Source organism: Aulonocara sp. 'chitande type north' Nkhata Bay, linkage group LG6 (assembly GCF_057382095.1).
Source record: "Aulonocara sp. 'chitande type north' Nkhata Bay isolate Kocher_YH1m ecotype deep benthic linkage group LG6, A_spYH_male_GT1.1, whole genome shotgun sequence".
NCBI classification, from domain to species: domain Eukaryota; kingdom Metazoa; phylum Chordata; class Actinopteri; order Cichliformes; family Cichlidae; genus Aulonocara; species Aulonocara sp. 'chitande type north' Nkhata Bay.
Genome location: NC_141349.1, coordinates 25,833,144 through 25,857,030, shown reverse-complemented (window position 1 = coordinate 25,857,030; position 23,887 = coordinate 25,833,144). Strand labels below are relative to the sequence as shown.

At 41.0% G+C, this 23,887-nt stretch overlaps 2 protein-coding genes across 3 annotated transcripts; both read left to right on the top strand.

Moving 5' to 3' along the window:
- The first annotated feature begins 17 nt into the window (after positions 1 to 17).
- Positions 18 to 9,755, top strand: pde5aa (phosphodiesterase 5A, cGMP-specific, a). Of its 2 annotated transcripts, XM_086295891.1 has the most exons (20): positions 18 to 408; positions 681 to 1,347; positions 2,054 to 2,137; positions 2,272 to 2,352; positions 2,473 to 2,562; positions 2,656 to 2,808; positions 2,957 to 3,024; positions 3,125 to 3,273; positions 3,780 to 3,955; positions 4,073 to 4,123; positions 4,606 to 4,752; positions 5,565 to 5,693; positions 6,706 to 6,800; positions 6,968 to 7,055; positions 7,238 to 7,338; positions 7,445 to 7,522; positions 7,622 to 7,685; positions 7,788 to 7,862; positions 8,533 to 8,616; positions 8,798 to 9,755. In XM_086295891.1, exons 1-20 carry the CDS (start codon positions 131 to 133, stop codon positions 8,918 to 8,920), a joined length of 2,781 nt encoding a protein of 926 aa, XP_086152017.1. In that variant the 5' UTR covers positions 18 to 130; the 3' UTR covers positions 8,921 to 9,755. The 2 variants fall into 2 exon arrangements, 1 of the variants encoding a protein (XP_086152017.1); XR_015129899.1 differs by lacking the exons at positions 8,533 to 8,616; positions 8,798 to 9,755 and having other exon boundaries at positions 7,445 to 7,497; positions 7,788 to 7,863.
- A 247-nt stretch (positions 9,756 to 10,002) lies between these two features.
- Positions 10,003 to 23,464, top strand: hpf1 (histone PARylation factor 1). Its single transcript, XM_086295889.1, has 8 exons — positions 10,003 to 10,151; positions 10,989 to 11,172; positions 11,951 to 12,137; positions 12,349 to 12,447; positions 20,173 to 20,326; positions 20,682 to 20,769; positions 22,620 to 22,792; positions 23,137 to 23,464. Exons 1-8 carry the CDS (start codon positions 10,113 to 10,115, stop codon positions 23,269 to 23,271), a joined length of 1,059 nt encoding a protein of 352 aa, XP_086152015.1. The 5' UTR covers positions 10,003 to 10,112; the 3' UTR covers positions 23,272 to 23,464.
- Positions 23,465 to 23,887: the final 423 nt, after the last annotated feature.

The window sequence follows — 23,887 nt, the reverse complement described above, 5'->3', positions numbered from 1 at the left end:
CTGCTCTCTGGCAAGTCGTTAGTCTGTCTTACTTTCTGCCTCCTCGCGTTCGAGGTGTTTCTCTTAGATAGCTCACTGGGCGTAAAAACTGAGTTTACCCGATCTTTTCTCGATTTACCTGAGCGAGGGGATGCCCTGCCTTCACTCTGAAGCGCTAGAGTCCATGGAGCCTGGCAGCGTGAGTCCTGGGGCATCTCCGGACGCTGGCGCGGAGTCGATGCGCAGGGGAATCGTGAGCGACTCGCCGATGGTGCAAGGCACGGGCTGGTTCTTCTCCCCACTGTGGAGTCCAAGGTCCAGGTTGCATAGCAGGAAGTTTGGAGATGGTACGACAAGCTACCAAGAGGACGCATGGTTGGATGACCACTCCGACTTCACAAGGGCTTACTTTTTACGCAGAACCTCAGCGTAAGAGTTTACATTTTATACCTCTACAGTTTTAGCTGAAACTCAAATTACTCAGATCCCTCAAAATTATAATGTGCGATTAAAACGTTTTTAACAAACTTTTGTTGAATAAAACGCTTGTAAAGGTGAACACTTTATTAGTAATGAAAATATAAGCTGCATTAGATAAAATTATGTTTCCACATATACGTTTAATACTTTTTATACAAATTTTAAGTACTTTATTTTAGTTTTGCTTTTAAATAAATCGTGTAATTTGTGTATGATTTCAGGGTCAGTTGTCCACAGACAGAAATGTCCCCACTTCTGTCAAGGTTTCAAAGGAGGAGCTCTGACCATTCCGAGGCGCTCATGAAGGCACCTTATCGGAGAAATTCTTCCCCATTGAGAAGCTCAGACCTGAACGTTTTAACTTTGACAGACAGACGCCTCGCTTCAAATCTCAGTGTCCCTGAATGGATGGACCACTTTGGTCCAGATGTTAAAGAAAGCCATTCACCATGCTGTCTCTGCTTACCTCGTTGTTCCCGTTTTCAGTTTTCTCCCTGTCAACCACGAGCTCCCGTTTGCCCCTGCTCATCTAGCTTACCCCACCCTCCACAGTTTTTTCCACCCACATCATGTGGCCATGGTGACGGCTGCCCTTGGATGATGGGGCTCCTAGGAGAAGGCCTAAGCTGTATGGGTTCTTTAGCAGAGCTCTGCCAGGGGACTGTGATCCATGTTGGGGAGCTACTGGGAGCAGAGGGTGGTTCGCTCTCTCTTGTACGGAAACACTGTGGTGGAAGGAGTAGCTTGGAAGACGTGATAGCCCTAACATCACTGGGGCACTTGAATGAGGGAAACCCATACAGCCAAGCTTATCTAGAACTGGTAAAAGGGATCATGGGATGCGTAATGGCTACAGCTTCACCAATAAATCTAAGAGATGCATCTGAGGTAAATGTTGATGTCATGATTGTACATGTAAGCTTAACTCCCATGTTCCAGGGCACAGACGAGGGATTAAAAATCAGAAATGAGGACTGCATGTTTAATGAGTCACCCATTTCCTGAAAGTCTGTTTTGAGATGATGACATGGCTATTTGAAGAAGCCTGATAGGGAATCCCTGATGACGCAGTTTCTTTTAATCCTTTTAGTGACTGCTTCCAGTGATAAACCTTGGATTACTGTCCTTTCCTCGCACATGCCCACACATACACCCCCACAAAAGTAGATTCATGCCAAAGCTGTCTAAAAGGCTTACAGGTGGTGGTCACAGCAGCTCTTCTTGCCCTCACAAGTAAGGTGATTTGGAATGTGTGCCTGGAAGAGTTGAACACCAGGTAAACCCAGTCAGCGTGGGTGTGCATGGGTTGTCCCTAATAACTAGGTAGATGCCAAGCATCCTGAGAAGTGTGGGTATTTTTGGTCAGATGTGGCTAAAGCTGATGAACAGCGCTGACCCAATAGCTTAACAACAAAGGGTTATGAAGAGATTAAAGTTAGTTTAGGTATTAAAGTCTGTTGCTACTCAGTTGCCACAAATATCTAACATACATAAGACTGTTGGATAGGATATGTTTAAAACATGTTGCTGTTAAGTAATTAATATTAAGTGATCCTCTTACATGCACTTATGTTTTCCTTATTTGTCCCAACAGGACCCCAGATTCAACTTAGCCAATGATCAAACATCAAAGATCAGGACGGTTCTGAGTGTTCCTATCAGCAACCATAGGGGAGAGGTATGTGTGCCGTTGCAAATACCTTTAACTAATGTAAATGTCCTGTGGATTTTTCAGTGGCATATTGTTCATTGTCATAACAGAATTTTAAATATAGATTGGATGTAAATAAAACGTTTTCTTTTTTTGAACAGGTTTTAGGTGTCCTGCTAATGATCAACAAAAGAAATAGTTGCGATGGATCACGTTCTGTTTTCACAAACGTTGATGAAAAGGTGAGGGATTGGACTTTAGTATGGAGATTTTTTTCTATTATAAACATTATTTATAATGTCAGATATTTGCCTTGTCTTAATGCTTACCACCCATAAATACGCGTTTGATTTTGTTTTAAGGTGTTGTCAAATCACATGGATGTGTTGGGGACTGTCCTGGATAATGTCCAGCTGTATGAAGGTGCGAGACAAGAGGCTAAACGCAGTAAGGTAAAGCCAGAGAACAGTTTAAAATCGTTTTATGCCTTGTAACATGTATATCTAAGTAATATCTTCATGCATATGTGTGTGTGTGTGGTCCAGGCTTTGATAGAGATGGCACAAGTACTATCAAAGGAGCACCATTCCCTTGAAGTTATGCTGAGTAAGATGGCTGCCACCATCATGCCCTTTACACACGCTCAATACTGCACCATCTTTATCCCCAGTGAGCAAACTTCAGACACTGAAGAAAAGGTACATTATCTTGACATCCTGCTCAATTTCCTTGTTTTCCATTACTTTGTCTGTTTAGAATATAGTACAATATTTTTAGCCATACACAATGTTTTCATTTTTTTTGTTTTGTTTTGTTTTGTTTTTCATTTTTGTCTTTTGATTACAGACTTTATTCTCAAGAGTTATACATTTGGAATGTGAGGAGCTCGGATCAACCTGCCAGATCTACAGAAGGTATTGTCCGGAGACTTTGCAAGTCCTTGAGTGTGATTTACTTTTAAAACAAATATGGGATATTTGGGGGGTTTTGTAATTTGAAAGTATAATTTTTCAGGGAGCGTGACCTCAGGAATATAGATCCGTCATATGCCTTTCGAACCCTGACTTCTATGGAAACACTTAATATGTCGAAGAGTTCTGATGAACTGAAAAGGAGTCTCATCTGCTGCCCAGTTAGAAATGAGAGATCTGAAAATGTTATCGGTAAGTTCTTTTCTTGAATGGCAGTAAACATTGTAAACAGGATAGAATTTGAAAATAAATCTTTCACACCTCTGTTACCAGACAAGCACAAATGAAGCACAGCATACAAAGCTCTCTTATTAAAATAGAAAATAAAATAGTATCAAATAATATAAAATAATAGGTTTCACAGATGATTTGCAGTGACCTTTCACAGCTAGAAATCCTTACTTACTGTTTAGACCTTTTCAGTCTTTATACTACTTACTGTGATCTGCTCTGAGAAGACCAGATCTGGACATTTTATAAAATTGTTTCAGTTTTTAATCCAGTTATCTTTTCTAGCCACTTGAATATTTAGATGCTGAGATTATTATTGTGATTTTTTTTCCCAGTGATTCCAAAAACAAGTTGCCCATCTCAGCTTTACCACAGAAAGCAACTAGACTATGTGTTAAAAACAAAAACATAATTTGAAGAACTTTGTGCTCAAGCTACACAACCATCTGTCTTTTAATGTCATTTAGCTGTGTGCCAGCTGATGAACAAACAAAGCAGAGCCTCAGATGAAATGGAAGTCTTTAACCGATATGACGAGCGCCTTCTGGAAGACCTGGCAGTGTATTGTGGCCTGGCTCTACAGTATGCTCAGGCAGTCCAGATCACTGAGGAGCGGAGGGCCAGTATAGAGGTCACACAGGAGGTGAGAACACTATCTCGCCCAATTAGTAAGTTAGAGAAGAGTCAGAAAAATAATTCATACATTAACAAATCTTAAAGTTTTGTTTCTGAGTTTTCTTTGTTTATTGTAATTGTGCAGGTCCTTGCCTACCACATCACTGCAGCAGAGCAGGAAATCCAGGCATTGCAGGTGAGTCTTTCTTTGGAAGAAATCAGCCTTTCTCTTTTTATCCAGTTTATCCCTGTTACAGCGTGGCATCGTGCATGTAAATAGTGATTTAAAGTAAATAGCGCACACATTTGTTCCCTTTTCTTTCATATACCTTGTTCTTTCTGTTAAATGCCTTCCTTCTCCACTCTTCCTATTTTTTTAATCACTATGGCAGTAGTCAAGCAATCAACCCTTGCTTTGTTCCAAGAGGCCAGATTTACAGGCTTTAATGCTATTGTAGAACTAATGCCCTAACAACTTAAAGCTCTTGATCAGCTGCTATCACTGAATGTGAGTGTTAAGGTAACCTCCTCACCCATGTTAAAGCTAGATGGGTTTTCTGTGTTTACACACCTAGGTAAACTGAGGAAAAGAGCTCAAGTTCTATTTTGTTTGTGTGTGTTTGTGCTTGAACGTCCTGAAGAGTACATTTCAATTTCTTTTATTGGTTGTGTTTTTAGGAGGCCACCATTCCTTCTGCTGAATTGCTGAATATTCTAGACTTCCATTTCTCTGGTTTCGGCGTGCCAGAAGACGCGACAACACAATCCACTATTCGCATGTTCCTGGATCTCAATTTGGTGCAGGATTTTAACATAGACTACAAGGTAGCTCAGCTTCTATTAATATTAGTAGCGTCATTTTCTTTATCATATAAATGAGGAAACAGTTAATTTTTGTTTGTTTGTTTGTTTGTTTGTTTGTTTGTTTGTTTGTTTGTTTGTTTGTTTGTTTGTTTGTTTGTTTTAGAACAAAATGACATTAATAGGCTTGTTTCATAAGTATTTATGAATTCAAAAATCCTTTTTCATACACATCATGCTTCTTTTACATCTTTTTTCCAATCAGGATACAGGATAGTGCTTGTATCAGTGTTAGTGTGAAGCCAGTTTGGCGTTTGTGCCTTTTGAACAAGCACAAAATTCAAAGTTTAATAACTAAGCATTTCACAATGTTCCATTTTAAAAGTTGGGGTAAAGAGATTTTGGTAAGAAGAAAAGCTTCTCTGTCAAAATCTGCAAGCTGCATCTGCAAGTTATCTGTGAATTTCTTGGTAAAATCCTGTTGTGTAGCTACTGATGTTAAGGACTGTGAAACCCTGGGGTTCTGTGGTGGTTCAAGCTTGTTTCACTGGCATTGGTCTTTTTTTCATTTCATTAACTCCATCTTATCTAAGGCACCAAAACAGGAATCACGTTAGTGGGAAAAGGACCTTTGAGAGAGGAGAATATGAGTTCATAATGGATATTTTAGTGTTATCTTATTAGCTCTTACATTTGACAATATGTAGTTCAATATGTCTCTTTGAGTTACAGGAATTTCACTACTGACAAACTAGAAAAGCACAATAGAATCACCTAATACCTTAAATATTCTCAATTTCTATTATTTATCAATTTTACATATCTCATCCTTCCAGAGTCTTTGCCAGTGGGTTTTGACTGTGAAACGTGGCTACAGGAACAACGTGCCCTACCACAACTGGCACCATGCAGTGAGCACTGCTCAAAGCATGTTTGCAATGCTCATGGCAACAGACCAACTCCAGGTTAGTTTGTGGTAAAAGCAGAGTGGGTCTGTAGTTGCTATTATTATAATTTTATTTACAATCAATTCTATGTGTCCATGTGACAGTCACACTGTGACATTTGCATAATGCCGCCGGAGTTTCATCTGTCCTGTAGCTCAGAAGTTTTGGGAGGAGTCAGTTGAGGACTGCCAGGGTTGTCCTTCCATACTCAGCGCTCTTAACTGTTTGGAAGAGGATTAATTTTAGATCTTGCCAAAACCTCTTAACTGCTGTCTGTAACAATCAGACACATGCCTACGCCTCAACTCAAGTGACTTCTGCCATTCACTCACCAGTGTTCTAAGCTTTTTGGAGATCCAGGTGTATGGCCACCCTGGGGGTCTCTGTACCAGGACCAAGCTGTATCTGTTATGCATATTTGTATCTGTTATAGTCTGGAGCTTAATTATGTGGGATATTCAATGAAGACACTGACTGGTATTAGTAACACTAAAATGGAAGTATCATTTGTCGTACTTCATTTCTTTAACATCAAACATTGAATAGTAGAATTACAGTTACACTTTTTTTTCAGTATTTGTTCAGATAGAAAATGACATTACTATCTAACATTTTACTGTCTTATCACTTAATTCTTTTAGATTAGAGATTATTTAAATACAATTAAAATACAAAATTTTTTTTTAAATGATTTAGAGATTTTGCATCATCAACTATCCATAAATTCCTGCTTCCTGTTTTTTACCCTTACATATACTCGTGTGTAGGGATCCATAGACTTCAGCTCCAATTGGGGTTGGTCCTTTATCATCTTATCTGTTAGAAACTTTTATTATCGACTTTTGACAGCACATGAGCCACCTATTGATACAAACTTTCTTTTATTTTGTGTAGCACATGTGCAATATATACATGTGCAGATGATTATTTTCTCACTTATTATTTTTTTCCTATAAAGCGTTCAATTATAAAATGCAGAAAAATTATTTTCTTCATTATTACAACCTGTTTCTTTCTGTTCATATGTTAGACCATTTTTTCTCGTCTGGAGATCTTAGCGTTGATGATAGCCACTCTGAATCATGATGTTGATCACAGAGGAGTTAATAATTCCTTCATAGAAAGGTAAATGTTACTTCTTCATCTCTCACATTTACTCCATTACTTATTTTTACTCTAAATTATCTAGACCATAATTATTTGTATTTATTTTGATTTGTACTATCTATAACACTTATTAGTCACTGCCTACTTATATTCAGTCCTGATTCTTTCTTTCTTTTTTCTCTCAGGACTCATCAGCCTTTAGCTCAGTTATATGGACACTCCTCTCTTGAGAACCACCACTACAACCTGTGTGTCTTCATCCTAAACAACACTGTAAGATGCAAGAAATAAGTTATGTTTGCATGCACACAACAGGACGTTCAAATGAAGCTCATATACTATATCTATTATTCTGCAATCATTCCACTTGTGAAATAATTAGATTATTTTGATCTCTGTGTGTGAACTTGTAGTCTTCAATTTAATTTACTTTCTTTCTCTCTCTCATCTTCCAGGGCAGTCAGATTCTTAGCGGTCTGTCTGCTGAAGAGCACAAAGCTCTATTACACTTAATCAAAAGGGCAATCCTTGCCACAGACCTGACTGTCTACATGGAGTACGTCTGAAACATTAAAAATGTCATAGAAGACGTAGATTACACATTAAGTCAGTCTTATTTTAACCCATGTTTCTTCTGGCTGTTTTTAAATTTTTTTTTTCAGAAGAAGAAAGGAGTTCTTTTCTCTTGCTAACAAAAGCGGAGTGAGCTGGAAAAGTGAGAAACAAAGAGACTTGCTCACGTGAGAATCACATAAATTAGAATCAGAGGCATATTATATTGTTGTGCTCGGTAAACCAAGAGAATGCGCTGTGTTGTAAGCTATTACTTTACCCCACAGGTCAATGCTGATGACAGCCAGTGACCTCTCTGCTATCACAAAGCCTTGGCCTGAACAAAAAAGAGTAGGTCTCACAAAGTAGCTCTGAATGAAAAATAAAACACTTCATGCTTCATCTCTCAATCCTTTTTCACTGCAACCTTAACCTCACTCTTCCGCCTAACAGATTGCCAGTTTGGTTGCCATGGAGTTCTTTGCACAGGGGGACAAAGAGAGGGAAGAGTTCAAAATCAAACCCATTGTAAGTGGAGCTTGCAGGATTTGTAGTGTGCCAAGGATTCTGAAAATGTTGAGTGGAACTCACATCCGGATAAAAAAGTGTGCGCACATAAAAAGGAATTTAAATCAATATTATTTTTTCATGATTGGAATCAAACAAGAATCCAATCATTTGTGAATATCTTGTTTCAGTCTGATGATAAATGTTTTTAAGTTTAAAAGGCATGCTGTTGTCCTATTTCTTGTTGCGCTACAATTGCATCTACCCCGTCGTATAACAGTATCACGGTGCCAAAGACTGTTCTTTGAAAAAATACATAACCACAAACACTGGTATGTCTCAGAATATCTTCACATTTTTGTCACTGTGGTTTAAAAAAATTTCTTATTTTGTTTACACAGATTCAAAAAAGGGTTTTCATAAAATGTTACTGTTACTCTGTCTACACTATAACAAAAATAACAATATCTTTGAATACATAAAGCTTTATAAAGCCTGTTGTGTATTTCTGATGCATTTTTCCCCATTCAGAGTGAAGTAAATTTAATGTAGCTTGCAGTGTTTGGGGTTGAATCAATCTTCATATATAAATGTTCATATTCAAGTACTGCATACTTTTACAATTCTATCTGATCTTCTGTAAGTGCTTTAAGTGCTTTTTAACAGCCACTTTATGCTTACTTTTCACTAGGACATAATGAACAGAGAAAACAGCACTCGACTGCCGTATATGCAAGTTGAATACATTGATGAGGTCTGCTATCCACTCTACAAGGTGTGTTATTACTATTGGTATTGTGTAAGCAATGTGTAGATAACTGTATATTCTACTTGCATGCATGTGTCCTTATATATTTCATCACAGAATTCACCTTGTTGTCATCTTGTTCCCTTAAGATCAGTTGTAATTTCCACTGTTCTATCAACAATCCCATCTCTGTCTTTGCCTTCCTCAGACTGTATCGAGACTGTTTGACTCCTGCTCTCCTTTGCTAAATGGGTGTAAGAAGAACAGAGAAAACTGGCTGCAACTTGCTGATGAACAAGAAAAAGAAAACAATGAAAACTTCACTGCATGAAGACTTTAAGGGAGAGACACAGACAGACCAATGAACAGCGGACTGGAGAGAAGATGAAGACACGTGGCTTCAGAGGCTAAAAGGAGGCTTGCCCATCTTCATTCTTCTAAGTGAAGACTGACCTATTGCTCACACATCAGAACTTTGATGAGCAAACTGGTTAATATGTTATGCAGTGGCCCTCACGGTTATGATTATTCCTGCACTTGTATTGCAAACAACTTATTGTGCCACATATATAATAGCAAATTAAATGCATTTACTGTATGTAAAGATGTACTAAATAGCTTCTCAAAGTACTTTACATTAAAAGCTACATTCACATTTATGTTCTCTCTGTATGGAGTGTTAGGTTAGGGGATGGACTGCTCTGCCTTCACATTGAGCCTACATTAATCTGTTTATTTAGCAGTGAAGCTTTGAAAGTCTGAAAAATGACTTTGATTATTTGCACACCATATCTGTATTTGTATTTTTATCTGTGCTACACTGAGTTTCGTAAGACCTGTATCCAGATTTTCAAATGCATAAGTATTTTAAATGTACTGCTTCCTTTCCACATACCATCAAATTAGTACAGTGATCTATAACATAATCAATTTTGTGAACTTGTATTCAACTATTTATTTTATTAGATTACTGACATCTACATTTTTTTTTTTATCTGATTTGACTTTCTTTCCATAATGGCTCTTTGGAGCACTTTGACCCTGTGCTAATTCTATTAATTGTTCCCCTTTATTGGCTCTGACTTACAAGGTTATCTTGAAATTTAGCAGAACTGATAACAACTAATGTTATTTCCACCATCTGAAACTGAGCAATAAAGATATTGTTCACCACACATATACAGCATGCATTTTAAATAATTATCCAGCCTAAAATGTTCAAAGTATTGTCACATACCTTCTATATGATTTGCATAACCTTGTTAATAGTAAGTAGTTATTTAGCTGAACTGTAGAGGCAAAAGGGGCAGATGAGTGTATAGTAAGCCAATTTATTATTAGTAGTAGTAGTAGTAGTAGTAGTAGTAGCGTTGTTTTATTGTTACCTGGATTATTTAGGGGAATGGACGTTTGCATTCCAGGCCTGTGGGTGGCACTGGTGCTCTTAAACAGGGCGCTGTTGCTGCCGACGGCTCGACGCTGACTGGCAGAAGAAGACTTCAACGGAGAAAAAGAGGGATAAAATGACAGGGCGCGCAAAAAGAAAACACAAAGCCGTTCAGGTAAATACGCTTTGTTTTGACCTGCTGTGTTTGGTGCAGGAATATGCGTTTAAAACAGCAGCCTTACCAAACGAGACGCCGTGCTCTGTGTGCAGCAGAGCAGCTGCCGTTAAAGTCGGTGTGAAGAAGTGTTTAGCAGCCTGACCGAGCAGCAGTGGACAACATGGCAGCAGCTCTGCAGGCTGGTCCCACAAAGCAGCTTGTTCAGCGATGCTAACAGCACATACTCGAATGGGGTCTTGGGCTTTGATTAAATGGAAAGCACTGCACCATAACTGGACCTTTATGCTAGCTAGGAAATATCCGTGCGTCGTTCCCATTCACTGATTGTGTAGTGTGGCATCAGCAAGCGCACTGTGGGTGTCTTCATTGATTGGTGCCTTTATCCATTAAACACCAATAAATGGCCCCATAAAATCGTTTTGCTAAGGTTGCGAGCAACTATTGGAAAAGATTTCGATCCCTACTCGTATTGTACACGCCACTGCAGGGTACAGAGTCCAAGGCAGTGGACACAGCTGTACTTATTGTACACTAGTGCTGATGCGAGGTCGATGCATTATTTCTCACGCAGTAAATATTGACCTACTTCTGTGGAGACCATGATGCTCAATGATTATTATAGAAGTGTTTTGAATAACCTTTATCGATATTTTTTTTTTTTTGGAGGGGGGCTTCTTTTTATAATAATATAGTGGTTGGTTCAATGTATCCACGATATGTTTTACTGTCAACCTGCTGAATCAAAATGAGATATTTGGAGCTTGATATAATACATAAATAGGCAACTTACTATGCAGTATTGCTGAGGAGTTCCCCTGCTTTTCATGTCTTTAGGAAAAAGGCACAAATAATGGAGAGGTGAAGAAAGCTCGAAGTGAAGAATCCAATGATGTGCTGCCATCGGGAGTGAAATCGGAGCAACGTGATGAGCTGATGCAGTTATACAGTTTTCAAATGCCAGAAGATCTGTACCACTTCTGGGAATTCTGCAGCGAGCTTTGCACTGACAACCCCTGTGGTATGATGATGTGGTACTAGACTTCATAGGGTGGAACCGCTGAATTTAATACTGCTTAGTATTTCAGTCTAATAGAACATTAAAGACGAGGTAATTCAAAGCAAAAAAAAATTCCACGTGACAGTCGGTGGTTAAGGACTTCAAAATGAACAGATCTCCTATTATACTTAAACATGAAATTCAGAACCTGTTTTTTAGCTATTAGATGCTCAATCGTTGTAATGAACTTAGGAGCTGTAATACAGGTGTGAAACAGATGACACAGTAGAAGACAGAAGCATCACGTCTGTAATACTGTAGTACTGTACGGTGCTTTAAAGGCCAGTGTAACAGCTAGCTAAAAGCAGATGTTCTTGAAGGTGCTGCGGTGAGTGGTAGTGTACACACTGCAGTAGAGTACAGCAGCTGACAGTCAATGATCATTTCATCTATAAAATGTCAAATATACTGAACACCTGAACAATTTTATCTTTGATTTTTTTTTTTTTTTTTGTTATTTTTGAATCCAGCCCTAAAACAGTGGATGATTTGTTTCCACTGAGTGTTGTTTTGTTCTCAGATTTAAGTTTATTTCATTTATCAAGGTTTTTTTGAGCAGTGCAGATGATTCATTTTATCATTAAGTGAAAAATCTCCATCTCAGATACTTATGTGGTGTATAAGATATGTGCTACAAAACAGTGTGTCTATTTAGTAAAATATTTCATCAATAATTTGCACTTAAGTAATGCTTCTGTGTCAGCTCGTTTCTGTATCAATATATTGTCACTCTCTGTAGGTGCTCTGAAAGACTCGCTGGGATTGCAGCTAGTTGGACCATTTGATATTTTGGCAGGAGCTCACAAAAACTCCAAGAATTCCCAGCCGAACTTCCACCTTCACTGGCGATATTTTTATGACCCACCAGAGTTTCAGACCATACTCGCAGGGTGTGAGAACAGCCAGCATCACATTGGTTACTACAGGTATAGAACATAAGATCTGAAGTGTGTGACTATCGGCTTTTATTAGAATCTTGTAGCTTCCACCAAAGGCTGCTTCCAACATTTGCTCTACCGAGAAGATAGAGAGCATCGTGTGTAATAATATGAAAATAGTGATAACAATATGTACATGAGCACAAGTGGTTCTGATTTTGTTGTTGCTTTGTTTTACTGAATTTCATTGTTCCGCCAGAGATACTCCAGACTCCCTCCCTTCGTTTGTTGGGGAAAATGAAGCCAAGAAGGGCTGTGCTATAACACAGATGGGGGACAACGTGTTTGCTGCAGTCCAGTGAGTGTTAACCACCACAAACTCACCTTATATCACTTTATATAATCCAACTTCCAGCTTAAGAAACAAATTCTTGGCACAAGAACAAAAAAAGTCCTTGTGCATTAGTGACCACTGATGGTGGTGGTTTTATTTCCCACATCACATTTCACAATAAACTGTTTTGTTTTTTTAAATGTAGTGTTTAGGTATGTACTGTTTAACAGGTTCTAAAAGTGATCTGAAGGGGGACAAATGCTGAAAAAGCAACAAGGTCACAGCCTCCAAAGCAGGAGAAATGAAAACTGTTTTTTTATGTTCAGGAAAATCAGGAAGAGCTTAGTATCAGCTGTACTGGAAGGTAGATCTGGGCAATATGGATTAAAAAAAAAAAAAATCACAAATTTTTTTTTCTTTACTGAACAATTTCAGTTTCTGGTGAACTGATGGCAGGGATACAGATTTAACGCTAAGCAAGAAGACTCTTTGTAGGAAAACCTGTTGCGTGGACTTTCCACTATTCCATCATGCTTGTTTGAATGGTATTATTTAGGGCTGCACGATTTTGCATAAAATGAGAATCACGATTATTTTGGCTTAGAATTGAGATCACGATTATCTCACGATTTTCTTTTCCAGTATAAATATTTATTGCACTTATTAACTGCACATCAACTTCGCAACAGTTGAGACTGAACATAAAAACAATAAATAAACATAAAAACAACAAATGTCTCACATTTTGTTGTTGCTGCAAAATGTTGTACTGCTTGAAATTCCGTCTCCACCGTTGCTCGACACTGCGTGTATAGAGCAGTGTTGCCAACTTAAGCTGGGCAGACACTGCGATTTTTTTCAGTCGCGCGATTCAGCTCCTGCTCAAACTGTACGGTTGACTCGCAGGGGTTAGAAGTTCATAGGTCACGATGCAGGGTCTCACACTATACGGCCCGATGCTCTGATGCGACCCGAGTGCTCACACTGTGCGTCCATAAAATGAAGGTTATAAGAGAAATTCTGTTGCTCGCTCTCCCTCTCTGTCTTTCACTCACACAGACACGCCACCACCATCAACTTTGCTAAATTGCTAATGAAAAACATTGACCAGGCAGCTGTGATTGAGCAGCAGTGTAGATCCAACTATTTTCACGGTTGTTGTGGTCGTGATAATTTTGTGAGGCCACATCGAAAAGGCTCGGATGAGCTTGCCATAGTTCTACAAGTTGTGCCTCCATCGCTTGTGTCCAGATCACACGCTGCACTGCCGTGCTGCGCCGTCTTTTTCGCTGACATTTGTGTTTGCGCGTGCGCAGTGTGAGAAACTGCGGTGACACCCTCACGACGGTCGCGAGGATTTTAAACAGGTTTGAAATCCTCTCGACCAAGCGATTGATGATCGGGAGCTGGTCGTGAGGTGTCAATCGCTTCTCGTTACCCCACGTATACTACACGATGCACGACGCACGATGAAGGCCAAAATCGGGCCGATCGCCAAAACGGTCGCACGACTCAAAAATCTGCTCAAAATGGGCCAAAAATCGCACAGTGTAAGCCCAGCATTAGCGACTTTGTCGCTATATTTAGCGAGTTTTCAGACCCCCTTGGCGACTTTTTTTCTAAAAAGCGACTAGCGACAAATCTGGCGACTTTTTCTGGTGTTATTGGAGACCTATTTATGACGACTTTTTGAAGTGAAAGCGCGTATCGCTTTTACTCTCAACAAGCAGCGGGTGCTGCCGTGGGCATCTCACCCGTTCCAAAGCGCTCACGGGCGGAGAATAGTCCCCCCCAGCTTCTATCAGGGCAGAAGATGTTCACACCTGTGCGTCCGAACTGCAAATGAATAGCGCATGAGCGAAGCCGCTGCTCTCGCACTGACTGTAACGCAGTCAGTTCTTCTTTTACTGTTGTGCTTTTTTGTGGATCACGAGCTTTAAAACTACTTATACACACACACACACACACACACACACAGTAACTCCACCAGAGTGCCTATTTCGGGTCACTTTTGCCGGTACAAGCCCGGATAAAGGAACAGGGTTGGAATTGTGACATTAAAAAAAAAACAATAATTGCTAAAATAAATTTAATTTGTAGTTATAAATAAATTCTAAATGCATTTAGAACGTTCTTTACTCACTTTATGTCTCTTCCATGATGTTATTTCTCTCTCCAACAACGTAGGTTACAATTATATTAGCATGACCAATTATGCAAATTAGGCGATGACGTCATTTAACGACTTCTAGCGACTTTTAGGACAGCCAATAGCGACTTTCCTTACTGAGGAGTTGGCAACACTGGTATAGAGCAGGTAGTGCAACAATAGAAAAATAGTTGCAGGACGGCACTGTGTAGCGTTTGTCTAGGGTGTTGATCATTTTCCTAAATCCCTCGTTTTGCACAGTGTTGATGGGAGCCATATCTTTGGTCAGGTGATAAGTGATAGCCTCCGTAATTTCTTTGTGCCTGCGGGAGTTCGACGTGAAGCGCTGTATAAGGTTCCCGTTATTGATGTTTGGGTGGTTGACCGGGACGGATTTTCTCCTGTCACTTTCTCATGTGCTCTCCGTTGTTTTTTCCCTGCTAATTTTAGCAGCCAGCTTCTGTATCACGTGGTATAAGGCTCCGCCCTTGTCATTTGTTGAGCAGGAAGAGTGAGCGCTTGTTTTCATGCAGATTACGTCCCGGATCAAAATGCGGTACAATCGTCGTCTTTATTTACTGCTCACAAGGACATCTTAGTTGCCTGACATGTTTTTCACAAGTCCTTGCAAGTAATGTTTACATTATTTTTTTCGTCTTCTGAGGGAATGGGCAACATGTTGACTATGATTGACTGCTGTGGCGTTATGCCAACCCTACAATACTGTCTGATAGGCTATCCGGTTGTTCAGTCTGACGTCAGTGAGTGATTAAGATGGCGCCGGTGAGGTCGGCTGCCGTCACGACTGCTCCGACCACTTTTTCTTTGTCTTTGTTTTTTAAGTTAGTTTTCAGCGTTTCTAAATCGGCAAAATCATCACCATTGGGTACATTAGGTATGACAGTGACACTCTTGTTTCTATTGGTATACAATGTACTCACAATTCGAAGTTTTTAACTCCGGATCCGAGCTGGCCGAGTGAGATCTCGAGGGAGAACAAAGGGAAGCGGCGGCGGCCTAGAGGGAAGCGAGCCGGCGTCAGGAACAGGCTGAGAGCTCGTGCACACCGCACACCTCTGCCTAGCATCCTGCTCGCCAACGTCCAGTCACTGGAGAACAAGCTTGACGACCTCAGGGCCAGGATAAAGTTCCAGAGAGACATTCGGGACTGCAATCTCCTCTGCTTCACCGAGACATGGCTGAACCCAGCGGTGCCGGACCACGCCATCCAGCCGGCCGAGTTCTTCTCGGTTCACCGCATGGACAGGACACGGGACTCGGGGAAGTCAAGGGGAGGCGGCGTGTGTTTAATGGTGAACAACAACTGGTGCAACAGTGCGAACGTTGTTCCTCTCACACGCTCCTGCACACCAAATCTGGAACTACTGTCCATCATGTGTCGTCCTTTTTATCTACCTCGGGAATTTACATCGGTCATTGTAAGTGCCGTTTATATTCCACCACAAGCGGACACGGTCACCGCCTTATGCGAGCTGCATGAGGCACTCACACAGCACCAGACACAACACCGGGACGCTGCGCTTATTGTGACGGGGGACTTTAATAGCGCCAACCTCAAACGCGCAGCGCCGAACTTTTATCAACACATCACCTGCCCCACCAGGGGTGAAAGGACACTGGACCACTGCTACACTACGGTCAAGGACGGCTACAAGGCACAATCCCGCCCCCCGTTTGGCAAATCTGATCACGCCGCCATCTTCCTCATGCCAAAATACAAACAAAGGCTGAAACAGGAAGTTCCGGTTCAGAGGAAGGTCGCGCGCTGGACGGATCAATCGGTGGCCGCGTTACAGGACGCACTCGATGACGCAGACTGGGGCATGTTCAGAAACAGCTCCGACGATGACGTCAACGTGTTTACGGAAGCGGTTGTGGGATTCATCGGGAAACTAGCGGATGATACCGTGGAGACAAAGACTATCACAACGTTTCCCAACCAGAAGCCGTGGGTGGATAAAACCATCCGCGACGCTCTGAGATCCCGCACCGCTGCCTACAACACGGGACTCATGACGGGGGACATGGACCCGTACAAAGCCGCGTCATATAACGTGCGGAGGGCGGTGAAAGAGGCGACGCAGCGCTACGGGAGGAAACTAGAGTCACAACTCCAACAGAGTGACTCTAGGAGCCTGTGGCGGGGACTAAGGACAATAACGGACTATAAAGCACCAACAACCGGTATGACGAACGCGGCCGTGACTTTGGCAGACGAGCTGAACACTTTCTATGCTCGCTTCGAGGCTGCAGCTAAGGTCTCCAACAATGCTAGTGTTAGCGGCGCTAACGGCTGCAGACAGGAAGATACTGCCAGCACCGGAAACGTGCTCGTCATCTCCGAGCATGAAGTAAGGAGAGCCTTCAAGAGAGTGAACACCAGGAAAGCAGCAGGACCAGACGGCATCCCAGGTCGTATCCTCAGAGACTGCGCATACCAGCTAGCTCCTGTGTTCACTGAGATATTCAACATCTCTTTATCTCAGTCGGTGATCCCCACATGCTTCAAAGAGTCCATCATTGTTCCTGTCCCGAAGAAACCCCACCCTGCTTCTCTCAATGACTATCGCCCTGTAGCCCTCACCTCAGTAGTGATGAAGTGCTTTGAACGCCTGGTCAGAGACTTCATCATTTCTTCACTACCAGTCACACTGGACCCACTACAGTTCGCTTACCGTCCAAATCGTTCCACAGACGATGCCATCTCTCATCTCCTCCACACATCACTCACTCACTTGGACACTAGAAGGGGGAATTATGTTAAAATGCTCTTCATAGACTACAGCTCTGCATTTAATACCATAATTCCCTCCACACTCACCACCAAGCTGGAGCATCTGGGACTCAGCTCATCTATGTGTCAGTGGATCTCCAACTTCCTAACTGGCAGACCACAGGCAGTAAGGATGGGCGGACATGTCTCAGCCTCCACCACTCTCAGCACTGGAGCCCCCCAGGGGTGTGTTCTGAGCCCCCTGCTGTACTCTTTGTACACATATGACTGTGTGGCCACTACCAGCTCCACCACCATCATGCTGACGACACCGTCGTGGTGGGCCTGATCTCTGATAACAACGAGACGGCCTACGTGAAGGAGATTAGGAATCTGGAGAACTGGTGCCAGAGGAACAACCTCCTTCTAAACGTCAGTAAGACAAAGGAGCTGATAGTGGACTTCAGCACTAAGCAGGAGAGGAACTACCAGACCCCCGTCATCAACGAGTGCCCAGTGGAGAGAGTGGACAGCTTCAAATACCTCGGAGTTCACATCACGCAGGACCTGTCATGGTCCTGTCACATCAACACCGTGGTGAAAAAGGCCCGACAGCGTCTCTACCACCTCAGACGCTTGAGAGACTTCCAACTGCCCTCCAAGGTGCTCAGGAACTTTTACTCGTGCACCATAGAGAGCATCCTGGCGGGAAACATCTTAACCTGGTTCGGGAACAGCACCATGCAGGACAGACGAGCTCTACAGAGGGTTGTGCGGTCAGCTGAGCGCACCATCCGCTCCGAGCTCCCTGACCTGCACTCAATCTACAGCAGGCGGTGCCGGACCAAGGCCAGGAAGATCGTGAAGGACCTCAGCCATCCCAACAACAGACTGTTCTCTCTGTTGAGGTCAGGAAAGCGATTCCGCTCCCTGAAGACCAACACAGAGAGACTGAGGAGGAGCTTCTTCCCGCAGGCGATACGGTCTCTCAATCACACCACCACACAGTACTGACCCACACATATGGTTCTTACACACACACTGGACTTTCTGGACATTGTTTTTGCACAACACTGGTCACTATATTCTTCATTTCCAGTTAATACTTGTACAGCTGCTGTTATTGTGTATATATTTATTTATATTTAGATTTCTTCATACATTCTTATATAGTTCTATATTGTGTATTGTGTATTTTGTTGTACAGTTATTTTATTTTCAACTTTAATTTATATATTTTATCTTATTCTTCCCAGTTAAATTTACCCTTCATTCTAATTTGTGTTGTACAGTTATTTCATTTTTAACCTTAATTTATATTTTATTCCTTCCTAGTTAAATTTACCCTTTTTAATTTTTCATATTTATTTCCTATCTTATTCATAGCCTTTCCTTTTTTTGTTTTCTTTAGGTCACGAGCAGTTGTCCAAGCATTTCACTACATATCGTACTGTGTATGACTGTGTACGTGACAAATAAAATTTGAATTTGAATTTGATTTGACTATGATTGACTGCTGTGGCGTTATGCCAACCCTACAATACTGTCTGATAGGCTATCCGGTTGTTCAGTCTGACGTCACTAGCCGTGTCTGGGTCTAAACTCCGCTGCAGGTCCATATATCAAACGATCACTATGGCATTACTGAGAGTTGAAAAACTGTCTAAAGTCTTTCATCTTTAATAAAATGATCAGCGTTCTGCTCTACCAGGTGTAACTATTGAGTTTAACATCCAGGCATCCATGAAAACGGAATTTATGACATTTAAAGGAGTTAGAAGTTAGCAGGGAGTTAGCTCGCTAGCTTCTATCTAAATACAATATAGCATGTCCTGACTGCGGGGTTTTGGAAACAAATTAAAACGTACAGCTCTGTTATCACTTCCAGCATAAATGAAGACAGAAAACTAAACAGCAGTAACGTTTGTAGGGTTACTGAAGTTGGGCTAGCTGGTATATAATGATGTGCTGTGTGACCGCTAGCGACACAGCTACGTTAGCATAATATAAACAAGCTATTATTTATTTATTATTATTAAACAAGCTACTTGTATTGTCTGTCTGATCAAATTGTAAAGCCTACATTTATTATCATGGTCTTAAAAAAAAATTTTCTCGAAATAATATTGTAATCGTTTTATCATCCAGCACTATCAGAAAGTTGAAAGAATCATCAGTGCGTTGCATCCTGTTGTGTTTGGGTTTTGTAGCTGTAGATCAGTCAGGGTACCTTTGCTGAACTCTTACATTACTAAAAGTGTATTTATGTGGATGTTGTTATTTTGATGCATATCACCCACCTAAACCTTCAGACCACAAATAAACTTTCATGGGAACAATAGTAGAATAATGCACCACATTTAACTGCAAAAACTGTTCAGGAATGTTTTGAGGAATATGAAAAAAACTTTAAGGTTTTAAGTTGACTTGCTGAGTTTCTGTGTCTGCCTGATTGAGCATCTGAATGTGTTGGGAAAAAACTCGAGTGCATGGAGACTTAAAGGAAGTCGTGCTAATCTGTTGATGCTTGATACCACAAAACGCCTTCTGAGGTCTTGTGTTGAGTCCACCCCTCAACAGCTCTGACCCACTGAGGTGTGGTCTCAGCACAAGGGGAAATTGTAGAGTATTAAAGTGGTGGCTTTAATGTTGTGGTTTATTTGTTTGTTGGCCACTTAAAATTCCATCAATAACTTGATGCTTACAGAAATAAACAGTCAAATTGGGTGATCCTTAACTTTTCATAATATGCCCTCTTGTCCTTCCTCCTTTTATTTCATGTGTGAGAGTGGAGGTACATTACTGCATGAAATTTTCTGTCATCACTTCTTTTTGTCTTGTAATTTGCTGTTCTTACTTCCATCAGCCTGTATCTGCTGAGGAAGAGGAAAGAGAGGGGCGGTAAGAAAACTGGGGATGAGGCATTGGAAACCTTGGAGGCAAAGCTGAGAGACAAAGCACAGACTCTGGGCTTTTCTCTGGAGCAGAAGACCAAAGACATGAAGCAGAGAGACAAGAAGGTAAAATGGACACGCCAACAAAAAAAATTACCAAGACCTCTCTTGTAATACCCATTAAATCAGGGATGTCAAACTCATTTTGCATTTAGGGTCGCATATAGCCGACTTTGATCTTAAGTGGACCGGATGAGTGAAACTGCACTTTCTTCTTTAAAGACATTGATGTACACATTTAATCCCCGAGACATCTTAATAAAAGATCAAGTCCAATTTCATTTACAGAAAAAGTTCTGGTAGCTCTGACTGTTCCACATTTACAAGACAGTAATGCTGCTTGAAAAGCATTAAATGTATAGATATGAAAAAAAAAAAGTGTTCTTAAAGTTGATGCTTGAAAACTTTTTACACACTATAGGTCGTAACAAAGACATTCCACGGCGCGGGCATTGTTGTACCTGTAGACAAGAATGATGTTGGATACAGGGAACTTCCAGAAACAGATGGTGAGTTTACAAATTTAAAGTTGTTTTAACACCAGTTTTTTCCATTTGTCTTTTGTTTATTCATTGGTGAGGTAAACAAATTTTGATAAAGGAATTTAGCTTCTGTGAAATAAGCTGGTTATATAGATTGCAGAGATGTCTTGATGCATTCTCAATCATCCAGGTAAGTAAATCTCCAAAAGTTGATTCTGTTCATGTGGATGTAGCGTTTTCAGTGGGAGAAACGTTTCGTCACTCATCCAAGTGACTTCTTCAGTCTCAACTGACTGCAAGTTTCCCCAATCTTATACTGTAACTAGTACATTTGCATAATCACTGAAACCAGCCCACTGAAGGAAAAATGGACTGGGAGGTCAGTTCCTTCATCTTGATTATGCAAATTCTCATGACCATTGATCAACAACCACTGATCAAAGATCACTGATCAATGGCCATGAGTACCATTCACACAGAGTTGGGGAATGGCTGCAATCACAGCATTGTAAGATGGCGAAAGATGTACCCTTAAGCACCCTCCTCTATTCAGAGATGGTCTTTCCCTTTTCATGTAAATGGCCTCATTGACTCTGCGCTCAAACCAGCGTTCTTCCCTTTCCAGGATGTGTACATCCTCATCATTGAAAGAGTGTCCACCCTGTAGGTGGGAATACTGCAGTCCTGGTCTAATGAGGTGGCTCTTCTGTGTTGTGCCATCCGCTTTGCCAAAGGTTGTTTGGTTTCCCTGATGTATAAATCCTGGCAATCCTCCTGGCACTTAACAGCGTACACTATGTTACTCTGTTTGTGTCGAGCGACCAGATCCTTGGGGTGGACCAATTTTTGGCGCAGCATGTTTTGGGGTTTAAAAGCCACAGAGACACGATGTTTAGAAAAAATGTGTCTCAACTCCTGACACATGGGATCACTACAGGTTTTTGCTTAGTCAGCGGTTGTCCTTCTCTCCTGGATCGGCTGGAACTTTCTTTAGGCGCCTTTCCAGCTTTGACAAAAGTCCAGCTGGGATAACCCCATTTACTCAGGGCCTTCTTGATGTGATGTTCTTCTGCTTCCCTGTCCGCTGTGTCTGTGGGGATGGTGTTGGCGTCCTGATGACAACCAGTTTATGCTCCAGTGGATGATGAGCGTCAAACCTTAAATACTGATCTGTATGCGTAGGTTTCAGCTTTTAGATGTTCCCCATTACTGATGGAAATCTCACAGTCTAAGAAGGCTAACCTGCCACTTTTCATATCCTCCCTGGTAAATTTGATGTGTCGGTCCACCAAGTTAATGTGATTCGTGAGTTGTGGTACGTCCTGAGATTTGATTTTCGTCCAGGTGTCATCCACATACCTGAACCAATGACTTGGTGGTGTTCCAGGGTAGGATAACAAAGCCCTCTTTTCCACTTCTTCCGTGTACAAATTGGCCACGATGGGTGAAATTGGGGAGCCCATGGCACACCCATGTTTCTGCCTGTAGAACTGACCCTTGTATGTGAAATAGGTGGAATGAAGATACAGTTCCAACAGCAAACACACTTGGTTAGTGCTGAGAGTGGTCCTGTTGCTGAGGTTGGGGTCATCCTGTAATCTCTTACGAACTACCTCCAACGCTTCCGTGACTGGGATGCAAGTGAAGAGACAATGCTATTGACCGGAACTCATACGATTATAAGATTGGGGAAACCTGCAGTCAGCTGAGACTGAAGAAGTCACTTGGATGAGTGACAAAACGTTTCTCCCACTGAAAACGCTACCTCCAGATGAACAGAATCAACTTTTGGAGATTGCAGAGATTTTTTTTTTTTTTTTTTTTTTTTTTTTTTGTCTCCGCTCCTTAACAAATTTGTTTTTTCCCTTGTGTCCCAGCTGGTCTCAAGAAAATTTGTAAAGCCATTGTTGAAGCACGGACTGATGAAGAACGCGTCAAAGCTTTTGGACCGATCCAGGAAATGATAACATTTGTTCAGTTTGCTAATGACGAGTGCGATTATGGCATGGGTTATGAACTGGGAATAGACCTCTTCTGTTATGGATCTCATGTGAGTATACTAAGTCACTGCTTCTTCAGCAATCATCTTTCTTGGATTTGATGTGATTTCTGAGATGACTTATGAAATAAAAAGAACTTTTCTTTTCGACTTATTTCTTATTTAAAATGGGATAGTTTTAATTCTTTGACATATTTAAAACAAAACACAACAGTGGCTATACTAGAACTATTAGTGGTTTAATGTTGCACATACATTTAAGTTAAATAGAATAAACATAAGTTGGGAACTAATGCTTTGGTCCATACAAAGAACTGAATTTTCAAAACTTTTTAAGGACTGGGTTTTTGGGGATATAAATCATTTCTCTTTGATTTTCTCTCTCTCTCTTACAGTACTTCCACAAGGTTATCAAGCAACTTTTGCCCATGGCTTACAACTTACTGAAAAGGAACTTGTTTGGGGAAATTTTGGAGACCCATCTGTCAAGTCGTATCCATGACAACATAGACCAACTCTCTCCACATTAAAACAAAAAAAATTATTCAGAAGTACATTTCTGTTCTGGCTCTTTATAAGCTTTCCCACCATGTGTTCTTGTCTTCTGTTGTTTGTCATTGCTGATATTTTTGGTGGATTTGTGCTGCTGTCACTAACTGGAAACAGTTTAGTGATGTCTTGTTTGTAAAAGGTAGCTGTTCAATAAAGCTTTTTTTAAATATATATTTCTACTTTTTTTTTTCTTTTTTTTTAACCTGTTTGATTTTTGTGTCCAGCCTAATCTGAGCCAAAGTCCACCTCACTTTACAGTTGAATTGTGCAGTCATCATAATTTTTGCCTTGAGTTTAGATCATCAAGGTGGACTGGTGTTGATCAGACTGCAGGCAATCTGATGGAACAATGCGTTTAAGGTGGTGTAATACCATAGAGTGGAAATAGAGGGCAGTGTTGTGTATGGGAGTTCATAAATGAGCAGCACGGTAAGATTCTGGGAACGACTTCCCATCATTCATATATTGAGTCATCATTTTCCATACTGTACATAGGATGTATTTGGTAACTGACATTTCTGTTGATGAATGTTTTGGCATATAGAAAGGGATTGATCCTTTCCTGTCTTTTCATTAGTCTTTCAGGATATGTGG

Coding starts and splice junctions, on each gene's coding strand:
- hpf1 (XM_086295889.1), top strand. CDS start 10,113: ATGACAGGGCGCGCAAAAAGAAAACACAAAGCCGTTCAG. Junction 11,173..11,950: donor TTGCACTGACAACCCCTGTG/GTATGATGATGT, acceptor CACTCTCTGTAG/GTGCTCTGAAAGACTCGCTG. Junction 20,770..22,619: donor GGAACTTCCAGAAACAGATG/GTGAGTTTACAA, acceptor CTTGTGTCCCAG/CTGGTCTCAAGAAAATTTGT.
- pde5aa (XM_086295891.1), top strand. CDS start 131: ATGCCCTGCCTTCACTCTGAAGCGCTAGAGTCCATGGAGCCTGGCAGC. Junction 4,753..5,564: donor ATTTTAACATAGACTACAAG/GTAGCTCAGCTT, acceptor TCATCCTTCCAG/AGTCTTTGCCAGTGGGTTTT. Junction 7,056..7,237: donor TCTTCATCCTAAACAACACT/GTAAGATGCAAG, acceptor CTCATCTTCCAG/GGCAGTCAGATTCTTAGCGG.